This window comes from Pongo pygmaeus, chromosome 10 (genome assembly GCF_028885625.2).
Source record: "Pongo pygmaeus isolate AG05252 chromosome 10, NHGRI_mPonPyg2-v2.0_pri, whole genome shotgun sequence".
NCBI lineage: Eukaryota > Metazoa > Chordata > Mammalia > Primates > Hominidae > Pongo > Pongo pygmaeus.
In genome coordinates this window covers 62201828-62225387 of record NC_072383.2, presented here as the reverse complement: position 1 = coordinate 62225387, position 23560 = coordinate 62201828, and the positions used below count along the sequence as shown (strand labels likewise).

At 44.5% G+C, this 23560-nt stretch overlaps 1 protein-coding gene and 1 pseudogene across 6 annotated transcripts in view; one reads left to right on the top strand and one right to left on the bottom strand.

The window, feature by feature from the left end:
- Positions 1 to 1579: 1579 nt before the first annotated feature.
- On the bottom strand, positions 1580 to 8230 carry LOC129009417 (small ribosomal subunit protein uS17-like; annotated as a pseudogene).
- The window catches only part of C10H12orf56 (chromosome 10 C12orf56 homolog), a 118429-nt gene continuing 102874 nt past the window's right edge, over positions 8006 to 23560 (top strand). For 4 of the 6 annotated variants that reach the window (XM_054442277.2, XM_054442280.2, XM_054442283.2 and 1 more), the window contains exon 1: positions 8030 to 8347. In XM_054442277.2, coding sequence (XP_054298252.1) covers positions 8096 to 8347 — 252 coding nt within the window. In that variant the 5' untranslated portion in view covers positions 8030 to 8095. Of the gene's footprint in view, positions 8348 to 23560 lie in introns of all 6 variants that reach the window. The other 2 variants (XM_054442278.2, XM_054442275.2) reach the window with 2 other exon arrangements.

The following is a 23560-nucleotide window of genomic DNA, read 5'->3' as shown; positions in this document are numbered from 1 at the left end:
AGTCACTCAACTAAAACTCCTACAAATTTTCCAGTCGTGGGACCATTTTTATTCATTTATTCTTTTCTTTCAACTTCTCTGTTGACTATTTCCTTCCTCTTCAGAATTCTCTTCTCTTTTGACTTCTGACCCTATATTATTCTTAAACTCCTTTTACTTTTTTGACCATTCCTCTTTGTCTTCCTCACCATATCCTTTTGCTTCCTTAACATGTTTTCTTCCCCAGGCCTTTGTTCTTCGCCATCTGGTTTTCCTTTGCCTACACCTGCTCCCTTAGTAAATTATCTATTTCTGCAGTTTCAACACGCAATTCTATGAAGATGACTTCTAGTTCTGTACTTCTGGTCTTAATATTCTGTACTGCCAACTTGCATTCACAGATGCCTGCATGTCTCACCAGCACCTCAACTCTAACCTGTCTGCAATGGACTAAATGAGTGTGTCTCCCCAAAATTTATATGTTGAAACCCTAACTCACTGTATGGTATCTGGAGGTGAGGCCTTTGAGAGGTAATCAGGTCATGAGAGTGGAGCCCTCGTGAATAGGATTAGTGCCCTTGTAAGAGGAGCTAGAGACTCTCTTTCCACCATGTGAGGATACAAGAAGACAGACAGCCATCTTCAAACCAGAAATTAGGCCCTCACAAGACACTGGATCTGCCAGCACCTTGATCATGGGCTTCCAGACGTTTCTTTTCTATAAGTTTTTGGATTTTTAAAAATTCTCAGCTGGGTGTGGTGGCTCATGCCTGTAATCCCAGCACTTTGGGAGGCTGAGGCAAGTGGATCACGAGGTCAGGAGTTCAAGACTAGCCTGGCCAAGATGGTGAAACCCCATCACTACTAAAAATACAAAAATTAGCTGTGTGTGGTGGTGGGTGCCTGTAATCCAAGCTACTCAGGAGGCTGAGGCAGAGAATTGCTTGAACCCAAGAGGCGGAGATTGCAGAGAGCCGAGATCATGCCACTGCACTCCAGTCTGAGCGACAGAGGGAGACTCCGTCTCAAAAAAAAAAAAAAATTCTGTACAGTGACCATGTACTACTTTGATAATCAGAAAATTAAAAAAAAAAAAAACCTTTCTTTTTTGCTTTGTCACCCAGACTGGAGTGCAGTGGTCCAGTCTCTGCTCATTGCAACCTCTGCCTCCTGGGCTCAAGCAATCCTCCCTCCTCAGCCTCTGGAGTAGCTGGGACTACAGGTGGGCACACCATGCCCAGCTAACTTTTTTTTAGTAAAGATGAGGTCTCACTATACTGCCTAGGCTGGTCTTGAACTCCTGAGCTCAAGCTATTCACCTGCCTCGGCCTCCCAAAGTGTTAGGATTACAGGTGTTAGCCACTACAACTGGCCAAAAAATTTAAAAACTGCCTATAATAAAAGGTAAAAAAGAAATTGTTTCATTCACTCTTTGAGCATTTATTGAATGTTACCTCCCTCATGAAGTCTTTCCAGATGTCCTCAACCAGGCTTGTGCTTGATCATATCTTTGACACAGCTTGCTTGTTTTTTTTTTTATCTCTAATTGCATTGATATGTTTTAATATGTTTTTGTTGTGTATTAAGTTTGTGTGGTTATCTTACCTATTAGTCATTTTTTGTGTGTATGAATGAGAAAATAACTTTATTTCATTTTGGGGAGCAGGCAGACATTCAGCCTCAGAACTTCTGGAATTGCTTCTTGATGTCTGCGGCCTTGGTGACCTTGAGCACATTGAAGTACACCGTCTTGCTCAGGGACCGGCACTTATCCAGCATGACAATGTTGCTGATCTGGACATCCTGAAGCAGGGGAACAGGTGCATGGACATGTTCTTGTGGTACTTCTCGAAGCAATTGTACTTGTGGATGTAGTGGAGATAGTTTCTGTGGATGACAGTGGCCCTCTGCATCTCCATCTTGGTCACCATGCCATACAGAATCTGCCCTCAGATGGAGATGTTACCAGTGAACAGGCATTCCCTGTCAATGTAGGTGCCCTCAATCGTCTCTTTGGACCTCTTGAAGCCTAGACTGATGTTCTTGTAAGTACCATAGGAGCTGCTCCTTGTCAGTTTCCTTTAGCAGGACCCTCTTCTTGCTTTGAATGATGGTCAGCTGCTTGTGGTAGGCATGCTCAGTCTCAATGTCCACCATCTTCTTGGCTGCCTGAGAAAAAACTAGACAATTATTATCATTATTATTATTATTTTGAGATGGAGTTTCGCTCTGTCACCAGGCTGGAGTGTGGTGGTGCGATGTTGGCTCACTGCAACCTCCGCCTTCCGGTTTAAGCAGTTCTCCTGCCTCGGCCTCCTGAGTAGCTGGGATTACAGGCGTGGGCCAACACACCCAGCTAATTTTTGTATTTTTAGTAGAGACGGAGTTTCACCATATTGGCCAGGATGGTCTTGATCTCTTGACCTCGTGATCCATCTGCCTCGGCCTCCCAAGGTGTTGAGATTACAGGTGTGAGCCACCATGCCCGGCCAAAACTAGACAATTTTTAAAGATTGAAAGTTAAGTGTTATCCTGATTCTGTTTATGGCTAATAAATATTTCTCAGTAAATATTTGTGAAATGTATTGAGTTGAACCAAAAAGAACATAATTATGAGCTGATAGCCACTGAGTTCTGTGTCAGATTCTCTTTGTGTGTTTCATCTCATTGTTCTTTAAGCCGAATGCCATTGTCACTAAAAGCTTATGCATAATGGGCTTCTTGGCGGAGAAAGAAGTTGGAAAACAGGTCAGGAATGCTGCTTTTATTGGTCCTATTCCAACCATTAGTTCCTCTTACAGGAAGTACATGTATGTGCAGCAGGAAGCCTGAGAGGCAGAATAGAGCATTGGAGTATTATTCAGTGAAAGAAAACATTAATCCAAATCATTTGTCTGGTTTTTATAACAATGACATCTTTCCTTTGTTATGTCATCTAATTACTAATAGTAGATTACTAATAGTAGATATTTAAATGGTCAGTATCCATTAACAATAAGTACAGGGCTGAGCGCGGTGGCTCACGCCTGTAATCCCACCATTTTGGGAGGCCAAGGCAGGTGGATCACCTGAGGTGAGGAGTTCGAGACCAGCCTGACCAACATGGAGAAACCTCGTCTCTACTAAAAATACAAAAATTAGCCAGGTGTGGTGGTGCATGCTTGTAATCCCAGCTACTTGTGCGGCTGAGGCAGGAGAATTGCTTGAACCTGGGAGGTGGAGGTTGCAGTGAGGCAGAGGTTGCAGTGAGCCAAGATCGCACGATTGCACTCGAGCCTGGGCAACAAGAGCGAAACTCTGTCTCAAAAACAAAAAACAAAAAACAAAAAAAAAAAACAACAGCAACAACAAAAAACAAAACAACTAAGTTGACGCACTAAGAGATTCCTAAATGAGACACCTTTAAAAAGTCAGGTTTAGGGCTGGGCATGGTGGCTCACGCCTGTAATCCCAGCACTTTGGGAGGCTGAGGCAGGCGGATCACCTGAGGTCAGGAGTTTGAGACCAGCCTCAACATGGAGAAACTCCATCTCTACTAAAAATACAAAATTAGCCGGGCGTGATGGTGCATGCCTGTAATCCTAGCTACTCGGGAGGCTGAGGCAGGAGAATTGCTTGAACCCGGGAGGTGGAGATTGCAGTGAGCCGAGACTGCGCCACTGCACTCCAGCCTGGGTGATAGAGTGAAACTCCTTCTCAAGAAAAAAAAAAAAAAAAAAAGGTCAGGTTCTATTTATATGCCACATATTCTAAATATCTTACTGTGTGTACTGTCTGTCCTTAGTTTCAAGTTGGGGGAATGGGAATACTTGGGATCCCTAGAACCATTGAAGAGTACTTCTAGTTTGGAATCCTTACATGGTTCTCATGGCCTAACCTACTGGTCTCTTTTCCACTAAAAATGTGACCCAAAAAAGGTAAAATTTGCCTTGGGTCAATCTCAGAAAGTTAGACTTGTATCCAATCAGAAGAATTTAATATTACCTTGTAGGTAGGGAGCAGAACGACCATATATGTAACAGGAAATCACATACTTGTTGAACTTATTCTTTATTTATTTATTTATTTTTTAAGACAGAGTCTCACTCCGTTGCCCAGGTTGGAGTGCAGTGGTGCCATCTCGGCTCACTGCAACCTCTGCCTCCCGGGTTCAAGTGATTCTCGTGCCTCAGCCTCCCAGGTAGCTGGGACTACAGGTGCCTGCCACCACACTGGCTAATTTTTGTATTTTTTGGTAGAGATGGGGTTTCACCATGCTGTCCAGGCTGGTCTCGGACTCCTGACCTCATGTGATCCACCCACTTGGGCCTCCCAAAGTGCCGGGATTACAGGTGTGAGCCACCATGCCCAGTGAACTTGTTCTTTAAACGCTTATATAGTATTTACTCCAGTCCAGGTTCCTGTTCTAGGTAGTATTGAAACTTTTTAAATCCTCGTAATAACCCTTTGGGGGTTGGTACTATTATCCCCATTTCATAGATGGGGAAACTGAGGCATAGGTCATTCAGCTACTGAATAGGAGAGCTGGAATTTGAACCCAGGTCATCTGGCTCTACAGTTCTATGCTCATAACTACTGTCCTTCGAATTATTTGAATTGACCATCCCTGGACCTACGACCACTGTTCTGATGAAATTCAAGGAGACTGGATTTGAGCATTAGTCCAGGTAAGTAATGTCCCATTCCTTTTGATAATTTTATCAGGAAACATCTATTAAGTGCTTGATGGCAGGATTTCCTTTGCCAAATGTTTCTTGAGTTTGGATGAACTTACAAGATGAGGAGGGAGTACCTATCTTTGGTGCATTTGGGTTAACCATGTAAAACAGGGGTATCCAGGCTTTTGGCTTCCCTGGGCCACATTGGAAGAGGAATTGTCTTGGGTCACATATAAAATATACTAATACTAATGATAGCTGATGAGCTAAAAAAAAAATCACAAAAAAACTCATAATGTTTTAAGACGTTTATGAATTTGTGTTGGGCCACATTTAAAGCCTTCCTGGGCTGCATGTGGCCTATGGGCCGTGGATTGATGTAAAGCTTACCAAAAGATAAGGGAATGTGAATGCTTCATATGTCTATAGTGCTCATAGAGTTTATAATTCATCACATTTGATCCTCACATTTTATAGATGATGAAACTGAGGCTCGGAAAGGTTGTGACTTTCCAAAAGTCTGATAGATAACAGAGTTAGTGCCCTTATCTAGTTCTCCTGACTCCAAATCTAATGATCTTTCCTATATATTTAAATCCGTTTCCTGCAATAGAAATTTTGCTGTTACCTTGGCAACACTACTGTACAGTGCCTGGAAACCATTGTATTGCCTTCTCTGTGTGCCACAAAGTTAAAAGTTTAACTGAAGTCACCTTGACTACCAATCTCCCAGTCAAATTCCCTTCTTTCTGTGCTTCATTTTATTTATTTATTTATTTTTAAATTATTGATACGGAGTCTCACTCTGTCGCCCAGGCCAGAGTGGAGTAGGGCAATCTCAGCTCACTACAACCTCCACTTCCCGGGTTCAAGCAATTCTCCTGCCTCAGCCTCCCGAGTAGCCAGGATTACAGGCGTGTGTCACCACACCCAATTTTTTGTAATTTTAGTAGAGATGGGGTTTCACCATGTTGGCCAGGTTGGTCTCAAACTCCTGACCTCAACTGATCCACCCGCCTCGGCCTCCCAAAGTGCTGGGATTACAGGCATGAGCCACCACACCCAGCCTATGCTTCATTTTAATGTTTGCTAAGCTTAGTGCACTTGTCACCAAAAGCTTATTCAAGATGGGCTTCTTGGCAGATATATCAGGTGTGCTGTCTTTTTTGGTCCTGGTCCAGTCATTCTGTTTCTCTTAGTCCTGGGAAGTGAGTATGAAGTAGGAAGCCTGAGAGACACAAAATAGCAGACTAAGGTAAGGCCTTTCCCTTATGTGGGCCTCACTTTCCACCTCTGATGTTGTAGTCATTTGCCTTTCAGCTGCTTTTGTGAGGTGTGGCTATTCAGCAGAGGTGAAGGGCCTTTGCCTTTCTGTTGGTTTGAAGCAACAAACTCTATATAGAGTGGTTTAGATAATGAGTAGTCTTTATTTTGGAGGAAAATAGCCATGCGGCATCTTTTATCAATAAAGGTTGCTACGGATGTTGTAGTTCATTCATTTTTCATCCAGTTGTGAAGTTAGGAAGGCTCAGATGTGTGATGAGATCCTAAGAAAACTTTAACTACTAGGTCATTTAAGATTTTGCCAGCAGGTGGCACTTCTCTTTACTCACTTGAGTTCCTTAACGTGATCTTAGACTTAAGTCTAGCCAGACCCTTACATGGCGGTGGTTCATGCCTGTATTCCCAGCACTTTGGGAGGTCGAGGCAGGCAGATCACTTGAAGTCAGGAGACAAGCCATGGCCAACATGGTGAAATCCCATCTCTACTAAAAATACACACAGAAAAAAAATTAGCAGGGCATGGTGGTGCACACCTGTAGTCCAAGCTACTTGGGAGGCTGTGGCAGGAGAATGGCTTGAACCCAGGAGGCAGAGGCTGCAGTGAGCTGATATCATGCCACAGCACTCCAGCCTGGGTGACAGAGCGAGACTCTGTCTCAAAAAAAAAAAAAAAAGTTTAGCCAGACCAAAACATTTCTCTTTCCCTTTGTACCAGTGTGGTCTACAATATCTGTTTATAGATTGTAATATATTTATACCTTCTTTCCACAAGGGATTTGAAGTTGCTTATAACATACAGTATACAATAGTAAAATATGTAGAAAGGGAGAATATAAAGAATATCAAATTTGATTCAGGATTGCTGGCAGCCACAGCAATGAACGATATGGTTTCATTATCAGGTTTTTGGGTCAATGGGGCAGGGAAGAGAATAACTTTTCTAGGATTCGAAATAAAAAATGGAACTTCTGACTTAGAGCATTTCTGTTGTGCCCTTCTCATTTCTCTAACCTAATTAATAAGTTATTCTTGGCCTGTAAAAACTAAGGAATACTTACTCCTCTGCAGCCTCAGGGTATGTAATCAGCATTCTTCAGTCTATCAGCTTCAACTTTTCAAGATGCCAGCATCACCCATTCATTTTTCCTGCATAGATTGTCCTGGGCATTGGAAACAAAACCATATCCCTTAGGTTGGTTTGGGTGTGCTCACATCAATTCATGTTAAGAATCCCTTTCTCAAAGGCTGGGCGAGGTGACTTACGCCTGTAATCCCAGCACTTTGGGAGGCCGAGGCGGGCGGATTACCTGAGGTCGGGAGTTGGAGACCAGCCTGACCAACATGTAGAAACCCCGTTTCTACTAAAATATACAAAATTAGCTGGGCGTGGTGGCGCATGCCTGTAATTCCAGCTACTTGGGAGGCTGAGGTAGGAGAATCGCTTGAACCCGGGAGGCGGAGGTTGCGGTGAGCCGAGATTGCGCCATTGCACTCCAGCCTGGGCAACAAGAGCAAAGCTCCGTCTCAAAAAAAAAAAAAAAAAAAAAAAAAAAGAATCCCTTTCTCACTGGTTGGAGAAGGAAGACCTATGTTTACACTCCGACAATATCATAAAGCTGTGCCAGGCCATGTTATAACCAAAAGCTAAATCTGTGTGATTGGGTTTAATAGGTTTCTAGGGTTGTTAAAAATAAATCGGTAAATTAAACTCTTTCAAGTTTCTAACAGGAAACCAGATTGAAACTGGCTTCCATTACCAATAAAGTTTGTATGGGATGGTGTGATCCGCAACAGAGTAGGCAGTGGTGGGGACTGGCATGAGGGGCGGGCGGGAGAGACCCTAAAAATCCACCGCCCTTCTGCCGCAAGGGACTTCGCGGTGATTAGCCCGAGGTGCCCATCAACTCGGGTCTGAAGGACCAGCGTCTTGCCCCGCCCATCGCCGTCTGAGGTTGGGACAAAGATCGAGAGGCTGGACAGGGCTGGGGAGGGCGCTCCAGGGAAGCCGACCTAGCGTCGATTCCTGCAGTTGCGGCCCGGGTCCCCGCGCCTGGGAGAGGAGGCGACGCGTGGCCGGTGGCTTTGTGGCGCGCGGGTTCCAGCGCGGGGGCGGGGAGAGAGGGTGAGCTGAGGGCCTCGAGTTCCAGCACTCCGCCCCGCTGCGGGCGTCGCGCATGGCCAGCCCCTTGCCGTCCGGCTTCCCCGCGCGCAGGAACAGCCGCCTGGATGTGTTCCTGCGGCGGCATCTGCCGCCCGAGGTCTACGACGCGGTCCGCGCCTACGAGCCATGTATCGTGGTGTCCGACTCTGAGAACCACATCCTCAAGTACGTGGTGCTAAGCGACCGGCTCGTCTACCTAACCGAGAACCCGCCCAAGTCCATCCGGCGGGTAGTGGCTCTGCGGGACGTCATGGCCATTGACCTGGTGAGCGGCGCGGGTGGGCAGGCGGGCTCGGGAGCGCAGTGAGAACTCCCGGCTGGAGCCCCCAAACCCAGCCGTCCTGCGCGCGGGGAGGGCTGCCCCATCCTGCCCTCGACTCCCCTACTCTTATTTGAGAACGAGGAACACAGGGAAGCTGTGGATTGCTGTGAGCACTCCTAATACAAACATGTCTCCCATTCTCCTCGTGTCTGCCTGTTCACCCATTCTCCCGCCTCCCCTACTCCACGTAGGGCTACAGGTTTGAGAACCGAGCTCCCTATCAAAAATACGTTTTAAAGTCATTCCTTTGTTAACAAAGCACCTAGTCAGTGCCAGGCACTGTGCTAGACTCGGAGGATGCAAAAACGAAAGAGGGCTCCTACCTAGAAGCAGTCGTTGGAGGGCTAGAAAGCCAACACCCGTGCAAATAAATGCTGTGTGTTAAGTGCTGTTATGTCTCATTTACTTTTTTGCCCCCAATGCTTAGAGCATGTTAGGTGCTCAATAAGAATAAATGCATAAGGCCGGGCGCTGTGGATCACTCCTGTAATCCTTACACTTTGGGAGGCCAAGGTGGATAGATCACCGGGGGTCAGGAGTTCGAGACCAGGCTGGCCAACATGGTGAAACGCCGTCTCCACCAAAAATACAAAAATTACCCAGGCGTGGTGGTGTACACCTGTAATCCCAACTACTTGGGAGGCTGAGGCACAAGAATCGCTTGAACCTGGGAGGCGGAGGTTGCAGTGAGCCGAGATCGTCCCACCTGCACTCCAGCCTGAGCAACAGAATGAGTGAGACACCATTCCCCTCCACCCTCTTCCCCGCAAAAGAATAAATGCATGAATAAGCAGATGCGTTAATGAGATGCGCACAGGACGCTTGGCAATCTCAGGCGGCTCACTTGATCCAAACTGGGCGCAGGGCCTGCTGGGAAACGTTTTGGAAGGAGGAGCGTCGACGCTAGGAGCTGGGCCTGAAAGACGTCGGGCCTGCCACAGCCTGGCCCGGGTTTTCGGGTGCTGCTCCTGTACCCCTTTCGTTCAGGAATAGATTTACCTTGTAAACCAGCAACAGACTGGAAGCAAGGTCTCCTCTCCAATTACTGTTTTCCCCGCCTGGCTCCCTTTGTCTGAGCTGCTCTCCAGGTGTGTTCTTGGTTTTTCCGTTGGGGACAGGTGTCTAGCCTCATTTTTTCATTCCCTTGACTGAGCCCCAAGGGAGAGGTTGGCGAGACGCTTGATGGAGCTGTTTTGCTGAGGAGTCATGGCTTGTTTTGAACGATTCTGTAAGAAAAGAATAAAATTAAATGAAAAAGATTTTTTTTCTACTCGGAATACCTTTGTGAACTAATATAACTGTGCCAATTTGTTTTCTTTGTTGAGGAAAAGTTCGGGGTACAACATTGCTTTTCCTCACTACCATTGTTTCCATTCTCTTGAACTAAAACAATTTTTTTGGAGACAGTCTCACTCTGTCATCCAGGCTGGAGTGCAGTGGCACCATCACGGCTCACTGCCGCCTCAGCCTCCAGGGCTCAAGTGATCCTCCCACATCAGCCTCCCAAGTAGCTGGCACTGCAGGCTCATGCCATCACAGCTGGCTAATTAAAAAAATTTTTTTTGTAGAGACAGGATCTTGCAGTGTTCCCAAGCTAGTCTTAAACTCCTGGGCTCAAGTGATCCACTACAGACAAGAGCCACCGCACCTGGCCTTGAACTAATTTTTTTTTTTAATTTAAATTTCCTTTACTAAATGTTTTTTAAAACTTTAGACTGGGCAAGGTGGCTCATGCCTGTAATCCCAGCATTTTGGGAGGCCAATGCAAGGGAATCACATGAACCTAGGAGTTGGAGACAGGCAACCTGGCAAGACTCCGTCTCTACAAAAATAAAAATAAATAGCTGTGTATGGTGGTGCATGCTGGTAGTACAAGCTACTTCATAGGCTGAAGTGGGAGGATACTTTGAGTTAAGGAGTTCGAGGCTGCAGTAAGCCATGATCTCACCACTGCACTTCATCCTGGGTGACACAGCTAGACTGTCTCTAAACAAACAAACAAAACACTTTAAAAGGGGCCAAGCTCACGCCTGTAATCCCAGCACTTTGGGAGGCTGAGGCAGGTGGATCACCTGAGGTCAGGAGTTCGAGACCAGCCTGGCCAACATGGTGAAACCCCGTCTCTACTAAAAATACAAAAATTAGCTGGGTGTGGTGGCGCATGCCTGTTATCTCAGCTGCTCGGGAGGCTGAGGCAGGAGGATCACGAGCCAGGGAGACAGAGGTTGCAGTGAGCTGAGATGGCACCGTTGCACTCCAGACTGGGCAACAGGAGCAAAACTCTGTCTCAAAAACAAAAAACTTTGAATGCTCAGCTTTTTCTATTGTCTCCAGTGTAAACATTTATTGTTTTGACACAAAAGTAATGATTTTAGGATATTGTTACTCTCCTCCAAAAGAGACATTTATGTAGGTCAATAGTGTTATATATCTCTTGTTTTCTTGTTTGATTTTGTTTTTTTTGGAGACAGGGCCTTGCTCTGTTGCCCAGGCTGGAGTGCAGTGGCCCGATCTCAGCTCACTGCAACCTCTGCCTCCCTGGCTCAAGTGATTCTCCCACCTCACCCTTCTGAGTAGCTGGGACTACAGGCAAGTGCCACCATGCCTGGCTAGTTTTCGTATTTTTTGTAGAGACAGGGTTTTGCCATGTTGCCCACGCTGCTGGGCTTAAATGATCTACCCACCTTGGCCTCCCAAAGTGTTGGCATTACATTACAAGCATGAGCCACTGTGCCTGGCTTGTTTTTTTTGTTTTGTTTTGTTTTGTTTTTTGTTTTTGTTTTTCTTTACCTGTGAGAATCTAAAAAGTACTGTAAACCTCCTTTGGCCCTGAGCCAAGAATCCTACAAAAAGGGATACCAATTTATTTATTCATGCTTTCTGGACAAGGTTTACCTTTCAGGCATAAAGAATGTGTAATGACTATAAATGTCCTGAACAAATCTAAGTTTTCAACATTGTTGGTAGCTTGAATGTCCATCTTGCACAATATAGTTCTACTTTGGAAGTTGTGATACGCAGAATAATTAAGCCCCAAATATAAGCACATGCTAAATCCCGGGAACCTGTGAATATGTTATACTACATGGAAAAGGAGAATTGAGGTTGCAGATGGAATTAAAGTTGCTAATCATTTGTCCTTAAAATAGGGAAGTTAATTTGGAGTATCTTCTGGGTAGGCTCAATGTGAACAACACATCTTTTTTTTTTTTTTTTTTTTTTTTGAGATAGAGTCTCGCTCTGTCACCCAGACTGGAGTGCAATGGTGCAATCTTGGCTTGCTGAACCTCTGCCTCCTGGGTTCAAGCAATTCTCCCACCTCAGCCTCCTAAGTAGCTGGGACTACAGGCACGCACCACCATGCCCGGCTAAGTTTTGTAGTTTTAGTAGAGACAGGGTGTCGCCATGTTGGCCAGGCTGGTCTCAAACTCCTGACCACCTGGCCTCTTACACTTTTAAAGATGTATTTATGGCTGGGTGCAGTGGGTCACACCTGTAATCCCAGCACTTTGAGAGGCCCAGGCAGGCAGATCACCTGAGGTCAGCAGTTTGAGATCAGCCTGGCCAATGTGGTGAAGACCCATCTCTACTAAAAATATAAAAATTGGCCAGGTACGGTGGCTCACTCCTATAATCCCAGCACTTTGGGAAGCCGAGATGGGTGGATCACCTGAGGTTGGGAGTTCGAGACCAGCCTGACCAACATGGAGACACCCCATCTCTACTAAAAATACAAAATCAGCCGAGCGTGGTGGCACATGCCTATAATGCCAGCTACTCGGGAGGCTGAGGCAGGAGAATAGCTTGAACCCGGGAGGTGGAGGTTGCGGTGAGCCAAGATTGCCCCATTGCACTCCGGCCTGTGCAACAAGAGTGAAACTCCGTCTCAAAAAAAAAAAAATATATATATGATATATTGTATATAATATATTATATATATTATATAATATATTATATCTCATATAATATATATAAAAAAATTAGCCAGGAGTGGTAGCACACACCTGTAAGCCCAGCTACTCGGGAGGCTGAGGTGGGAGAATCGCTTGAACCTGGGAGGCGGAAGTTGCAGTGAGCCAAGATTGCGCCATTGCACTCCAGCCTGGGCAACAGAGTGAGACTCTGTCTCAAAAAAATAAAAACTAAAAAATACAAAAAAGGTGGAAGAGAGGGGCAGAAGAAGAGTCGGTGGCCAACTGATGCAGCATGAGAAAGACTCGACTAGCCATTGCTAGTTTTGAAGGTGGAAGAAGGCCTTAGCCAAGGAATGTAGGGGGCCTGTAGAAGCTAGAAAAGGCAAGGAAATGGATTTTCCCCTAAAGCTTCCAGAAGGTCCTGCCAACACATTAATTTAATTTATTTATAGAGATGGGGTCTTGCCATGTTTCCCAGGCCGGTCTCAAACTCCTGTCCTCAAATGATCCTCCCACCTCGGGAGGATTCTAAAGTTGTAACTGCCCAATGGATTCACCTTGCCCGCTGCCTAGACAGAGCCAGTTTATCAAGACAGGGGAATCACAATAGAGAAAGAGTAATTTATGCAGAGCAGGCTGTGCAGGAGACTGGAGTTTTATTGTTACTCAGATCAGGCTCCCCGAGCATTCGGGGATCAGAGTTTTTAAGGACAACTTGTTGGTGGGGGGAAGCCAGGGAGTCAGGAGTGGTGATTGGTTAGGCAGGAGATGAAATCGTAGGGTATGGAAGCTGTCCTCTTGTACTGAGTCAGTTCCTGGGTGGGGGCCACAAGATCAGATGAGCCAGTTAATCGATCTGGGTGGTGCCAGCTGATTCATCAGGTTCAGGATCTGCAAAATATCTCAAGCACTGATCTTAGGAACAAATAAAGTCCTTTATGCCTCTGAGCCCCAGCCCTCCTTGTTCCATGTTAGGCCAGATTAACTCTAGTTCCTGACATATGTCACATTTATCTCCCGGGAAAAAAAGCCCTTACAAATAATACAGATAAAATTCTATTCCCTTCACAAAGGAAAAAAAATTAAAGGTAACAGCAACAAAATTTAGACAGTTAGATCAGAGTCTACACATGTTTGTTTTGAAGAAGGGTACAAGTGAGATTTCCCTTCCAGCAAAAATGAGCTTAAAGTGCACTTGACGATCTCAGTACATGTTTGATGTGGTTCATTTTCTCAAAGAAAGGGTTTCCAAGTTACTTGGGCAGATATTTTATAAGAGGCTGACATTTCCTTAAAAGTTACTTTTGAAAGAATTCTCTAGAGTTCTGCTCTTGGGTGCATCAAAATACTACTTAAGCCCTTCTAAGGTTAGACACTTTTTTTTTGAGCAGGAGTCTCGCTCTGTTGCCCAGGCTGGAGTGCGGTGGCGAGACCTGGGCTCACTGCAACTTCCGCCTCCTGAGTTCAAGCGATTCTCTTGGCTCAGCCTCTCGGGTAGCTGGGATCACAGGCTCGCACCACCACACCAGGTTAATTTTTGTGTTTTTGGTAGAGACGGGGTTTCACCATGTTGGCCAGGCCAGTCTCGAAATCCTAACCTGAGGCAATCTGCCCACCTCGGCCTCCCAAAGTGCTGGGATTATAGGCGTGAGCCACCGTGCCCAGCTGGTTACATTTTTAAGTGTGAGAACAAATACACAGAGCAGTCTATGAATTTCCTACAGATCACTGTCCTTCAAATCCATCCCATCACCTACAGGAAAGAAAATCTGTCAACTCCAGCAGCCCCTTGCCTCTCTTTCTCCTAGTCCTTTCACCCCTTTCGTGAATATCTGCTCTCTAGGTATCCTGGGCTCCATGAGGCCTCTTGAACAAGAATAAATGCACCTTTTACAGCCTGGCCTGCTTGCTTGCCATGAACAGTTTGTCCTCCTTCAAGGTGGTTGAAATAATCACATTTTTAATCACTTATTTTATCCTTGGTGACATTATTGAACACCTACTACTTGCTATGCAGTCTAAAAAAGAATAATACATCCCTTTTCTAAAGGAGACAGTCACTGGAACATAATAGTTCAAAACAGTAGAATCTCCAATAGAGGTATTCCTGGGATGCTATGATACCACAAAATACTGTCTTCTGATTTTGCATGGAAAGAGGAAGGGGAGGTAAACAGAATAGATTAAGGAGGTGGAATAGTATAAGTACCTAAGATCACAGGCTCTGAAGTCAGATTGCTTGTCTTCAAATCCGAGTCCTGCCACAACCTTAAAAAAACTACTTAACTTCTCTCTGCCTCAGTTCCTTCATCTATGAAATGGAGAAAATAATAAGAACTACCTCTTAAGGTTGTTATGAAGGTCAGTTGAGATCATTCATGTGACACATTTAGCACAGTGAATAGGTCAGAACAAGCAATCAATGCTAGTTGTTATTACTTTGCAGAAATAGGAAGGACTCTTGAAGGATGAATGCTATTTTTCCAGGCATGCATTGTGAACCTATGTCTATTATAGCAGTTAGCTCACTGCCTTATAATTAGCTGGATTCATTTTTGTCTCCACACAATATCTTAGTCATCTTTTTAAACCAGGCCTGGCAAATATCAGTTCAATGTGTACTGGTTGAATGGGTAAACGTATAACAAAGGACAAAGCTCATATTTGATTGATTTATAGTTGTGGACTTCTTTTTTTAATCAATTTTTTTTTTTACATTGTATCAGCACATTTACCTATATTATGAAGGGGGGAAGGGAAATGTTGGGCCCAGCGTGGTGGCTCATGCCTCTAATCCCAGCACTTGGGGAGGCTGAGGTGGGCGGATCATGAGGTCAGGAGTTTAAGACCAGCCTGGCCAACATGGTGAAATCCCGTTTCTATGAAAAATACAAAAATTAGCTGGATGTGGTGGCACGTGTCTGTAGTCCCTGCTACTCGGAGGGCTGAGGCAGGAGAATTGCTTGAACCCGGGAGGTGGAGGTTGTAGTGAGCCAAGATCGTGTCACTGCACTCCAGCCTGGGCAACAAACAAGATTCTGTCTCAAAAAAAAAAAAAAAATTGGTTCTCTCATTTATAATCAGGAAAATGCAATTAAACAAAAGAGGTACTATTTGGCTTTTCTTGTTTTTTTTTTTTTTGTTTTTGAGACTTTGTTGCCCAGGCTGGATTGCACTGGTGACACCTCTGCTCACTGCAACCTAGACCTCCCAGGCTCAAGTGATCCTCCCACCTCAGCCTCCTTAGTAGCTGGGATTACAGGCACACTCCACCATGCTCGGCTATTTTTTGTAATTTTTGTAGAGACAGAGTTTTGCTATGTTTCCCAGGCTGGTCTCAAACTCCTGGACTCAAGTGATCTGCTTGCCTCAGCTTCCCAAACTGCTGGGATTACAGGTGTGAGCCACTGCGCCCAGCCAGAGATCAAAGTTTCAAAGTTTAACTATAAACTAGGCTCCTCCCAAAATTAGTTTCATGGATGCCCAGGAATGAACAAGGATTGCTTGGAAGTTAGAAGCCAGATGGAGTTGGTTAGGTCGGATCTCTTTCACTGTTTCAGTTATAATTTTTTTTTTTTTTGAAACAGAGTCTCGCTCTGTCACCCAGGCTGGAGTGCAGTGGCACGGTCTTGGCTAACTGCACTCTGCCTCCTGGGTTCACACCATTCGCCTGCCCCAGCCTCCTGAGTAGCTGGGACTACAGGCACCCGCCACCATGCCCAGCTAATTTCTGTATTTTTAGTAGAGACGGGGTTTCACCGTGTTAACCAGGATGGTCTCAATCTCCTGACCTTGTGATCCACCCACCTCGGCCTCCCGAAGTGCTGGGATTACAGGTGTGAGCCACCGTGCCCGGCCGTCAGTTATAATTTTATAAGGGCAGTTTTACTTGTAGAGTTGTTGGCTTAAACTGATTAATAAATTAAATATACTTAAAAGAGTGCTTAGAACATGGTAAGACCTATATATGCATTAGTTATTATTAATAACCTTTATTCACATATATTAAGTCAATTAAGGCACACTATGAATCTGTAAGATTGATATCGTCCCTTTTTCAAATTAGGGCACCTGGCTTTAGGAAATTTAGCAAATTTGGAAAGAAAATAATTGTTTTTTTGAGTACTGATTATGTATTAGGTGTTTTAAAATGTTATCTCATTTATTCTTTTTTTTTGAGACAAGAGTCTCGTTCTGTGGCCCAGGCTGGAGTGCAGTGGTGCAATCTCGGCTAACCACAACCTCCGCCTCCTGGTTCAAGTGATTCTTGTGCCTCAGCCTCCCAAGTAGCTGAGGTTACAGGGGCACACCACCATGCCTGGCTAATTTTTGTATTTTTTAGTAGAGATGGGGTTTCACCATGTTGGCCAGGCTGGTCTTGAACTCCCGACCTCAGGTGATCCACCTGCCTTGACCTCCCAAAGTTCTGGGATTACAGGCATGAGCCACCGCGCCCTGCTGAGTTTATTCTTCCTAAAAATTCTGCCTGGTAGGTATATCAAGTTCAATGTGTTCAAAAACACAATTGCTCATTTTCACCCCCAAATCCATTCCTCCTTGGTTTTCCCTATTTTACCAAATGACATCATCTTCCATCATCCTTGATTCAGTCTTTAACTTGCCACATCCAACTTGTCAGTTGGTTCTTTTGACTTGTTTTCCAAAATATATTCATGAACTTTCTGACCCTATGTTCTGTTGCCACCTGTCCAGTTTCTTAACTAGACTTTGGAAATTGCCTCCAAACTTATTCCTTCCCATATAGCAGTTGGTGGAACTACCATTGCAAAATTATAACTGAGACAGTGAAAGAGATCTGACCTAACTGACTCCATTTTGCTTCTAACCTCCAAGCTATCCTAGTTCATTTCTGGGTATAGGCTGAACTAACTTTTGGAGGAACTTAGTTTATAGTTTATAGTTTAAAACAAAGATAATAACGGCCCTTTGCCAAAACAAACACGCTTCTTGCCTAAGAACTAGACTGCCATTGTAGGACTAACAAATTAGCCACAAGATTAGAAATTATTGTTTAGGAGACATGCAGCTGGAAGCTACAAGATTCTGACTCTCCTCAAATTGCTCCAGGGGATAACATCACTATTGTAAAACCTAAGATCAGTGCTTGAGATATTTTGCAGACTCTGCACTTGATGAATCGGCCAGCACCACCCAGATAGGATAAACTGAGTTGTCTGATCTTATGGCCCCCACCCAGGAACTGACTCAGGGTGAAAGAACAGCTTTGGCTCCCTATGATTTCATCTCTGACCCAACCAATCAACACTCCTGACTCACTGCCCCCACCCAAAATTATCCTTAAAAACTCTAATCCCCGAATTCTCAGGGAGACTGTTTTGAGTATTAATAAAACTCTAGTCTCCCATACAGCTGGCCCTGCATGAATTACTCTTTCTCTATTGCAATTCCCCTGTCTTGATAAATTGGCCTCGTCTAGGCAGCAGGCAACGTGAACCTGTTGGGTGGTTACATTGTGGTTATCTTTGAAACATAAATCATAAATGAAATTGTAACATGCTTCTGATTCAAAATCTCCATGAGCCTCCAAACTCCTTATTGCTTACAAAAGCCTGCATGATTTAACCCTGCTGTCTCTTTGACTCATCTCCTACCACTCTTCCCCACGTTCTTTATGTCCTTCTTTACCTCAGGGCCTTTGTACTTGCCTTTCTACCTAGAACACTCGAGATCCTTAGGGGTTGGTTCTTTTGTGTAAGTCATATTTCAGCCCAAACTCAGCATCACTTCCACAAGGATGCCTCTCTGACCACTCAAACTAAAAGTACCATTCCCCCATCACACTTACCCATCTGTTTGTTTCAAAGCAGTTATGACTATTTGCATTTTATAAGATTAACTTGTTTAACAATTTGCTGTTCTCTATCTCCCATGGTAAATGTAAGCTGCTACATGGGAGTAGGACCTTGCCTCTCTTGTTCATCCCTGTGTCACTGTGCCTCACATTCCCTGACACTTAGTAGACGGTCAATAACTATTTGCTGATTAGAAGAATGAATTAATTAATAAATGCTCAGATCTATCATATAGCTTATCTCTTAGAGAAGGAGTTCGTATTTCCTTATATCCAAGTGTTGAGGGAAACTGACCGCTTATCACACTGGCCAGGGTTACTCAGGCAGTGGGTGGCAAAGCCTGGATAAAATCTTATAGGTCTCATGATGCTCATGTTTAGCTCTCTACACACTTCTTTGTGCATATTGTGAGATGATCCCTGTGTTGTTTAGCTGTATCGTGCATTTTTTTTTTTTTTTTTGAGACGGAGTCTCGCTCTGTCGCCCAGGCTGGAGTGCAGTGGCGCAATCTCGGCTCACTGCAAGCACCGCCTCCCAGGTTCACGCCATTCTCCTGCCTCAGCCTCCGGAGTAGCCGGGACTACAGACGCCCACCACCACGCCCGGAGACTTTTTTTTTTGTATTTTTAGTGGAGACGGGGTTTCACCATGTTAGCCAGGATGGTCTGGATCTCCTGACCTTGTGATCCGCCCACCTCGGCCTCCCAAAGTGCTGGGATTACAGGCGTGAGATACCGCGCCCGGCCTATATCGTGCGTTTTGACAGGTATTAAGAGTTACGTAAACTGAGGCCATATTATAGATGCTTCTTTTCTTTTCCAGCTTTCTTCTTTATTTTGACTACTTTATAGCATTTTAAGGCTCTCACTGTGGGAGACAGCAGGAAGTGGTAAACTCACATCAGTGGATTTGTCTTTTTCTAAATTATTTGTTTGAATAGAATAGTATGAAAATTGCATTCAGGCCGGGCGCGGTGGCTCATACCTGCAATCCCAGCACTTTGGGAGGCCGAGGTGGGCGGATCACAAGGTCAGGAGATTGGGACCATCCTGGATAACACCGTGAAACCCCGTCTCTACTAAAAAAATACAAAAAAAATAGCCGGGCGTGGTGGCGGGCGCCTGTGGTCCCAGCTACGCGGAAGGCTGAGGCAGGAGAATGCCGTGAACCCGAGAGGCGGAGCTTGCAGTGAGCGGAGATGTGTCACCGCACTCCAGCCTGGAGACAGAGCGAGACTCCGTCTCAAAAAAAAAAAAAAAAAAAAAGAAAATTGCATTCAAGTCTTAAGAAGCTTCATGAAGGCAGGCATCTTGTCAATTTGATTCACTATCATATTCCCAGTGATTATAAGGACAGTGTATTGGTCAGGAAGCTTAGATTAAGCTGCACTAACAAATAGCCCCAAAGTCTCAATGCTTCAACACAACAGAAGTTTAGGTCTGATTCAGGATTCAAGCTACCTATTCATTACAGATTAGCAAGGGGTTCCGTTCACTTTTTTTTTTTTTTTTTTTTGAGACAGGGTTTCATTCCTGTCACCCAGGCTGGAGTGCAGTGGCATAATCTTGGCTTACTGCAACCTCTGCCTCCTGGGTTCAAGCGCTTCTCCTGCCTCAGCCTCTTGAGTAGCTGGGATTACAGGAACGTGCCACCACACCCGGCTAATGTTTGTATTTTTAACTGAGACGAGATTTCACTATGGTGGCCAGACTGGTCTCGAATTCGTGGCCTCAAGTGACCCACCTGCCTCAGCCTCCCAAAGTGCTGGGATTACAGGCGTGAGCCACCGCTCCCAGCCAGGTTCTGTTCATTTTTAAAAGTCCCAATATATGGGCTGGGTGTGGTGGCCCACGCCTGTAATCACAGCAATTTGGGAGGCCAAGGTGGGCAGATCATCTGAGGCCAGGAGTTCGAGACCAGCCTGGCCAACATGGTGAAACCCCGTCTCTACTAAAAGATACAAAAATTAGCTGGATGTCTTAGCACATGCCTGTAGTTCCAATTACTTGGGAGGCTGAGTCATGGGAATCTTTTGAACCTGGGAGGCAGAGGTTGCAGTGAGCTGAGATTATGCCACTGTAGTCCAGCTTGGGAGACAGTAGGACTCCGTCTCAAAAAAACGAAGTCCCAAGATATGGGATACTTAGTCACACATCTTAGTATCAGAGGTTTCATCTCATCCACCTCAGCACATGTTTGCTTATTCACCATGCCAGGGAGAAATTAACTTGGTAAATTTATGTACCAGTTTTTAAGCTTCTACCTAGAACTGATACATGCCACTTTTCACGTTTTATTAGCCAGAGTCAGGCACATTGCCATGCCTAACTTAAAAGGGGACAGGAAAATGTGATTCAACCGTGTGTGCATTCCACATGTCTGGAAGAAAGGAAAACAGTAATATTTGTGAGCAGTACTTAATGACTATCTCAAATAGTTGACATTTATTGAGTGCTTACTGTATGCCACTTAGATGCCGTTCTAAGTGCTTAGCTTGGAACTTCATCCTCATAACAACCCAGATAATATTCTTAGCTCAGTTTTACAGACAAGAAACCTGAATTCCAGAGAATTTAAGCAATTTGCCCAAGGTTGTCCATTAAGTGGCGGAACCAGAATTTGAATTTAGATCATCTGGCTCCAGAGTCAGTGCTTTAATCTCTAGGCTACAGCTCCTTTGGTACCTAGTAGATCATAAAAAAATTTTTTTTTTGGTTGCCTGAATTCCCACAAGACTTTAAGCCTTTTGAAAACAGAAACCCATCTTACATTTTGTATGTTTCAGTTTTGGCCTTTGTAGTAGGAGCTCAAAAACGCTTATGGTGAATTGAACTGAACAAATCAGAAACTAGATAATCAACTGCTGAAAGCTTAGGGGTCTTTTTTTCTCTGAAATCAAAAGCTGATGAAAGAAATATGAATCAAGGCTATGAAAGCAAGAATAACGGATAAGATAAATACGGATTTATTCACAAAATATGGGAAACCAAGAAATAAGAGGTACTACTTTGCATTTTGAAAGTAACATTTTAAAATTTACAAAGAAATCACAAACATATTAAAAAGTGGGCCAAGAGGCTGGGTGCAGTGACTCACGCCTGTAATCCTAGCACTTTGGGAGACTGAGGTAGGCAGATCACTTGAGGTCAGGAGTTTCAGACCAGCCTGGCCAATATGATGAAACCCCGTCTCTACTAAAAATAGAAAAATTAGCTGGGGGTAGTACACTTGCCTGTAATCCCAGCTCCTCAGGAGGCTGAGGCTGAGAATCGTTTGAATCCAGGAGGTGGAGGTTGCAGTGAGCCGAGATTGCACCACTGCACTCCAGCCTGGGCAACATAGTGAGACTCCTCAAAAAAAAAAAAAAAAAGTGGGCAAAGGACATTAACAGATACTTCTCAAAAGAAAATATACATGTGGCCAACAAATATGTGAAAAAAGTTCAACATCACCAATCACTAGAGAATGCAAATCCAAACCACAGTGAGATACTATCTCACACCAGTCAGAATGGTGATTATTAAAAAGTCAGAAACAACAGATGCTGGTGAGGTTGTGGAGAAAAAGGAACCCTTTTACAATGTTGGTGGTAGTGTAAATTAATCGAATCATTGTGGAAGACAGTGTGACAATTCCTCAAAGACCTAGAGGCAGAAATACCTGGCTGCTGCACTCCAGCCAGGGCAACAGAGCAAGACTCCGTCTCAAGAAAAAAAAAAAAAGAAAATGTGGTACACATACACCATGGAATACTAAGCAAGCATCAAAAGGAATGAGATCATGTCCTTTGCAGAGACATGGATGGAGTTGGAAGCCATTATCCTCAGCAAATTAATGCAGGAACAGAAAACTAAATACCACATGTTCTCACTTATAAGTGGGAGCTAAATGTTGAGAACACATGGACACATAGTGGGGAATGACAGACACTGGGGCCTGTCAGAGGGCGGGGGTGGGAGAAGGGAGAGGATCAGGAAGAATAGCTAGTGGATGCTGGGCTGAATACCTGGGTGACGGAATGATCTGTGCAGCAAATCACCATGGCACTGATTTATCTGTGTATTAGATTGGTGCAAAAGTAATTGCTGTTTCAGACCGTGGATTTTAAATCATTATAACTAGGCTCAAACACATCTTTATTCATTAAGATAGTAACCATTACAATCAATACATTTTTGCCAACAAGAAATAAGTTTGTTAATTCCTATAGCTTAAAAATCCGTGCTTTGGGGCTCAACGAACTCTTGGAAAGCATTTTCTGCATCCTGCTGGTTGTGGACGCATTTTCCCTGCCAAAAGTTGTCAAGATGCTTGGAGAAGTGGTAGTCAGTTGGCAAGAGGTCAGGTGAATATGACGGATGAGGCAGAATTTCGTAGCCCAATTCTTTCAACTTCTGAAGTGTTGGTTGTGTGATGTGCAGTCGGACATTGTTGTGGAAAAGAATTGGGCCTTTCCTATTGACCAATGCTGGCTGCAGGCGTTGCAGTTTTTGGTACATCTCATCTATTTGCTGAGCATAATTCTCAGATGTAATGGGTTTGCTGGGATTCAGAAAGCTGTAGTAGATCAGACGGGCAGCAGATCACCACACAAGGTGACCATGACCTTTTTTTCAGTGCAGGTTGGCTTTGGGAAATGCTTTGGAGCTTCTTCTCAGTCCCACCACTGAGCTGGTTGTCGCTGATTGTAGTATAAAATCCACTTTTCATCGCACATCACAATCCAATTGGAAAAACTGTTCGTTGTTGTCTCATAAGAGAAGATGACATTTTAAAACGACGATTTTTAAAATTTTCGCTTAACTCATGAGACATGCATTTATCAAGCTTTTTCACATTTCCAATTTGCTTCAGATGCTGAATGACCATAGAATGGTTGATGTTGAGTTCTTCCGAAACTTTTTGTGTAGTTGTAAGAGGATCAGCTTCGATGATTGCTCTCAATTTGTTATTGTCAGCTTCCAATGGCCAGCCTCTATGTTCCTTATCTTCAAGGCTCTTGTCTCCTTTGCAGAACTTCTTGAACCACCACTACACTGTACACTTGTTAGCAGTTCCTGGGTCAAATGCATTGTTGATGTTGCGAGTTGTCTCCACTGCTTTATGACCCATTTTAAACTTGAATAAGAAAATTGCTCAAAAAGACAAAAATAATTTCCTTTTCCTCTAACCTCATTTCCACACTCTAAAATAAATATAAAATATGGGCTTGGCACGGTGGCTCATGCCTGTAATCCCAGCACTTTGGGAGGCTGAAGCAGGTGAATCACTTGAGGCCAGGAGTTCAAGACCAGCCTGGCCAACATGGTGAAACCCTGTCTCTACTAAAAATACAAAATTAGCTGGGCATGGTGGCACGGGCCTGTACTGCCAGCTACTCAGGAGGCCGAGGCAGGAGAATTGCTTGA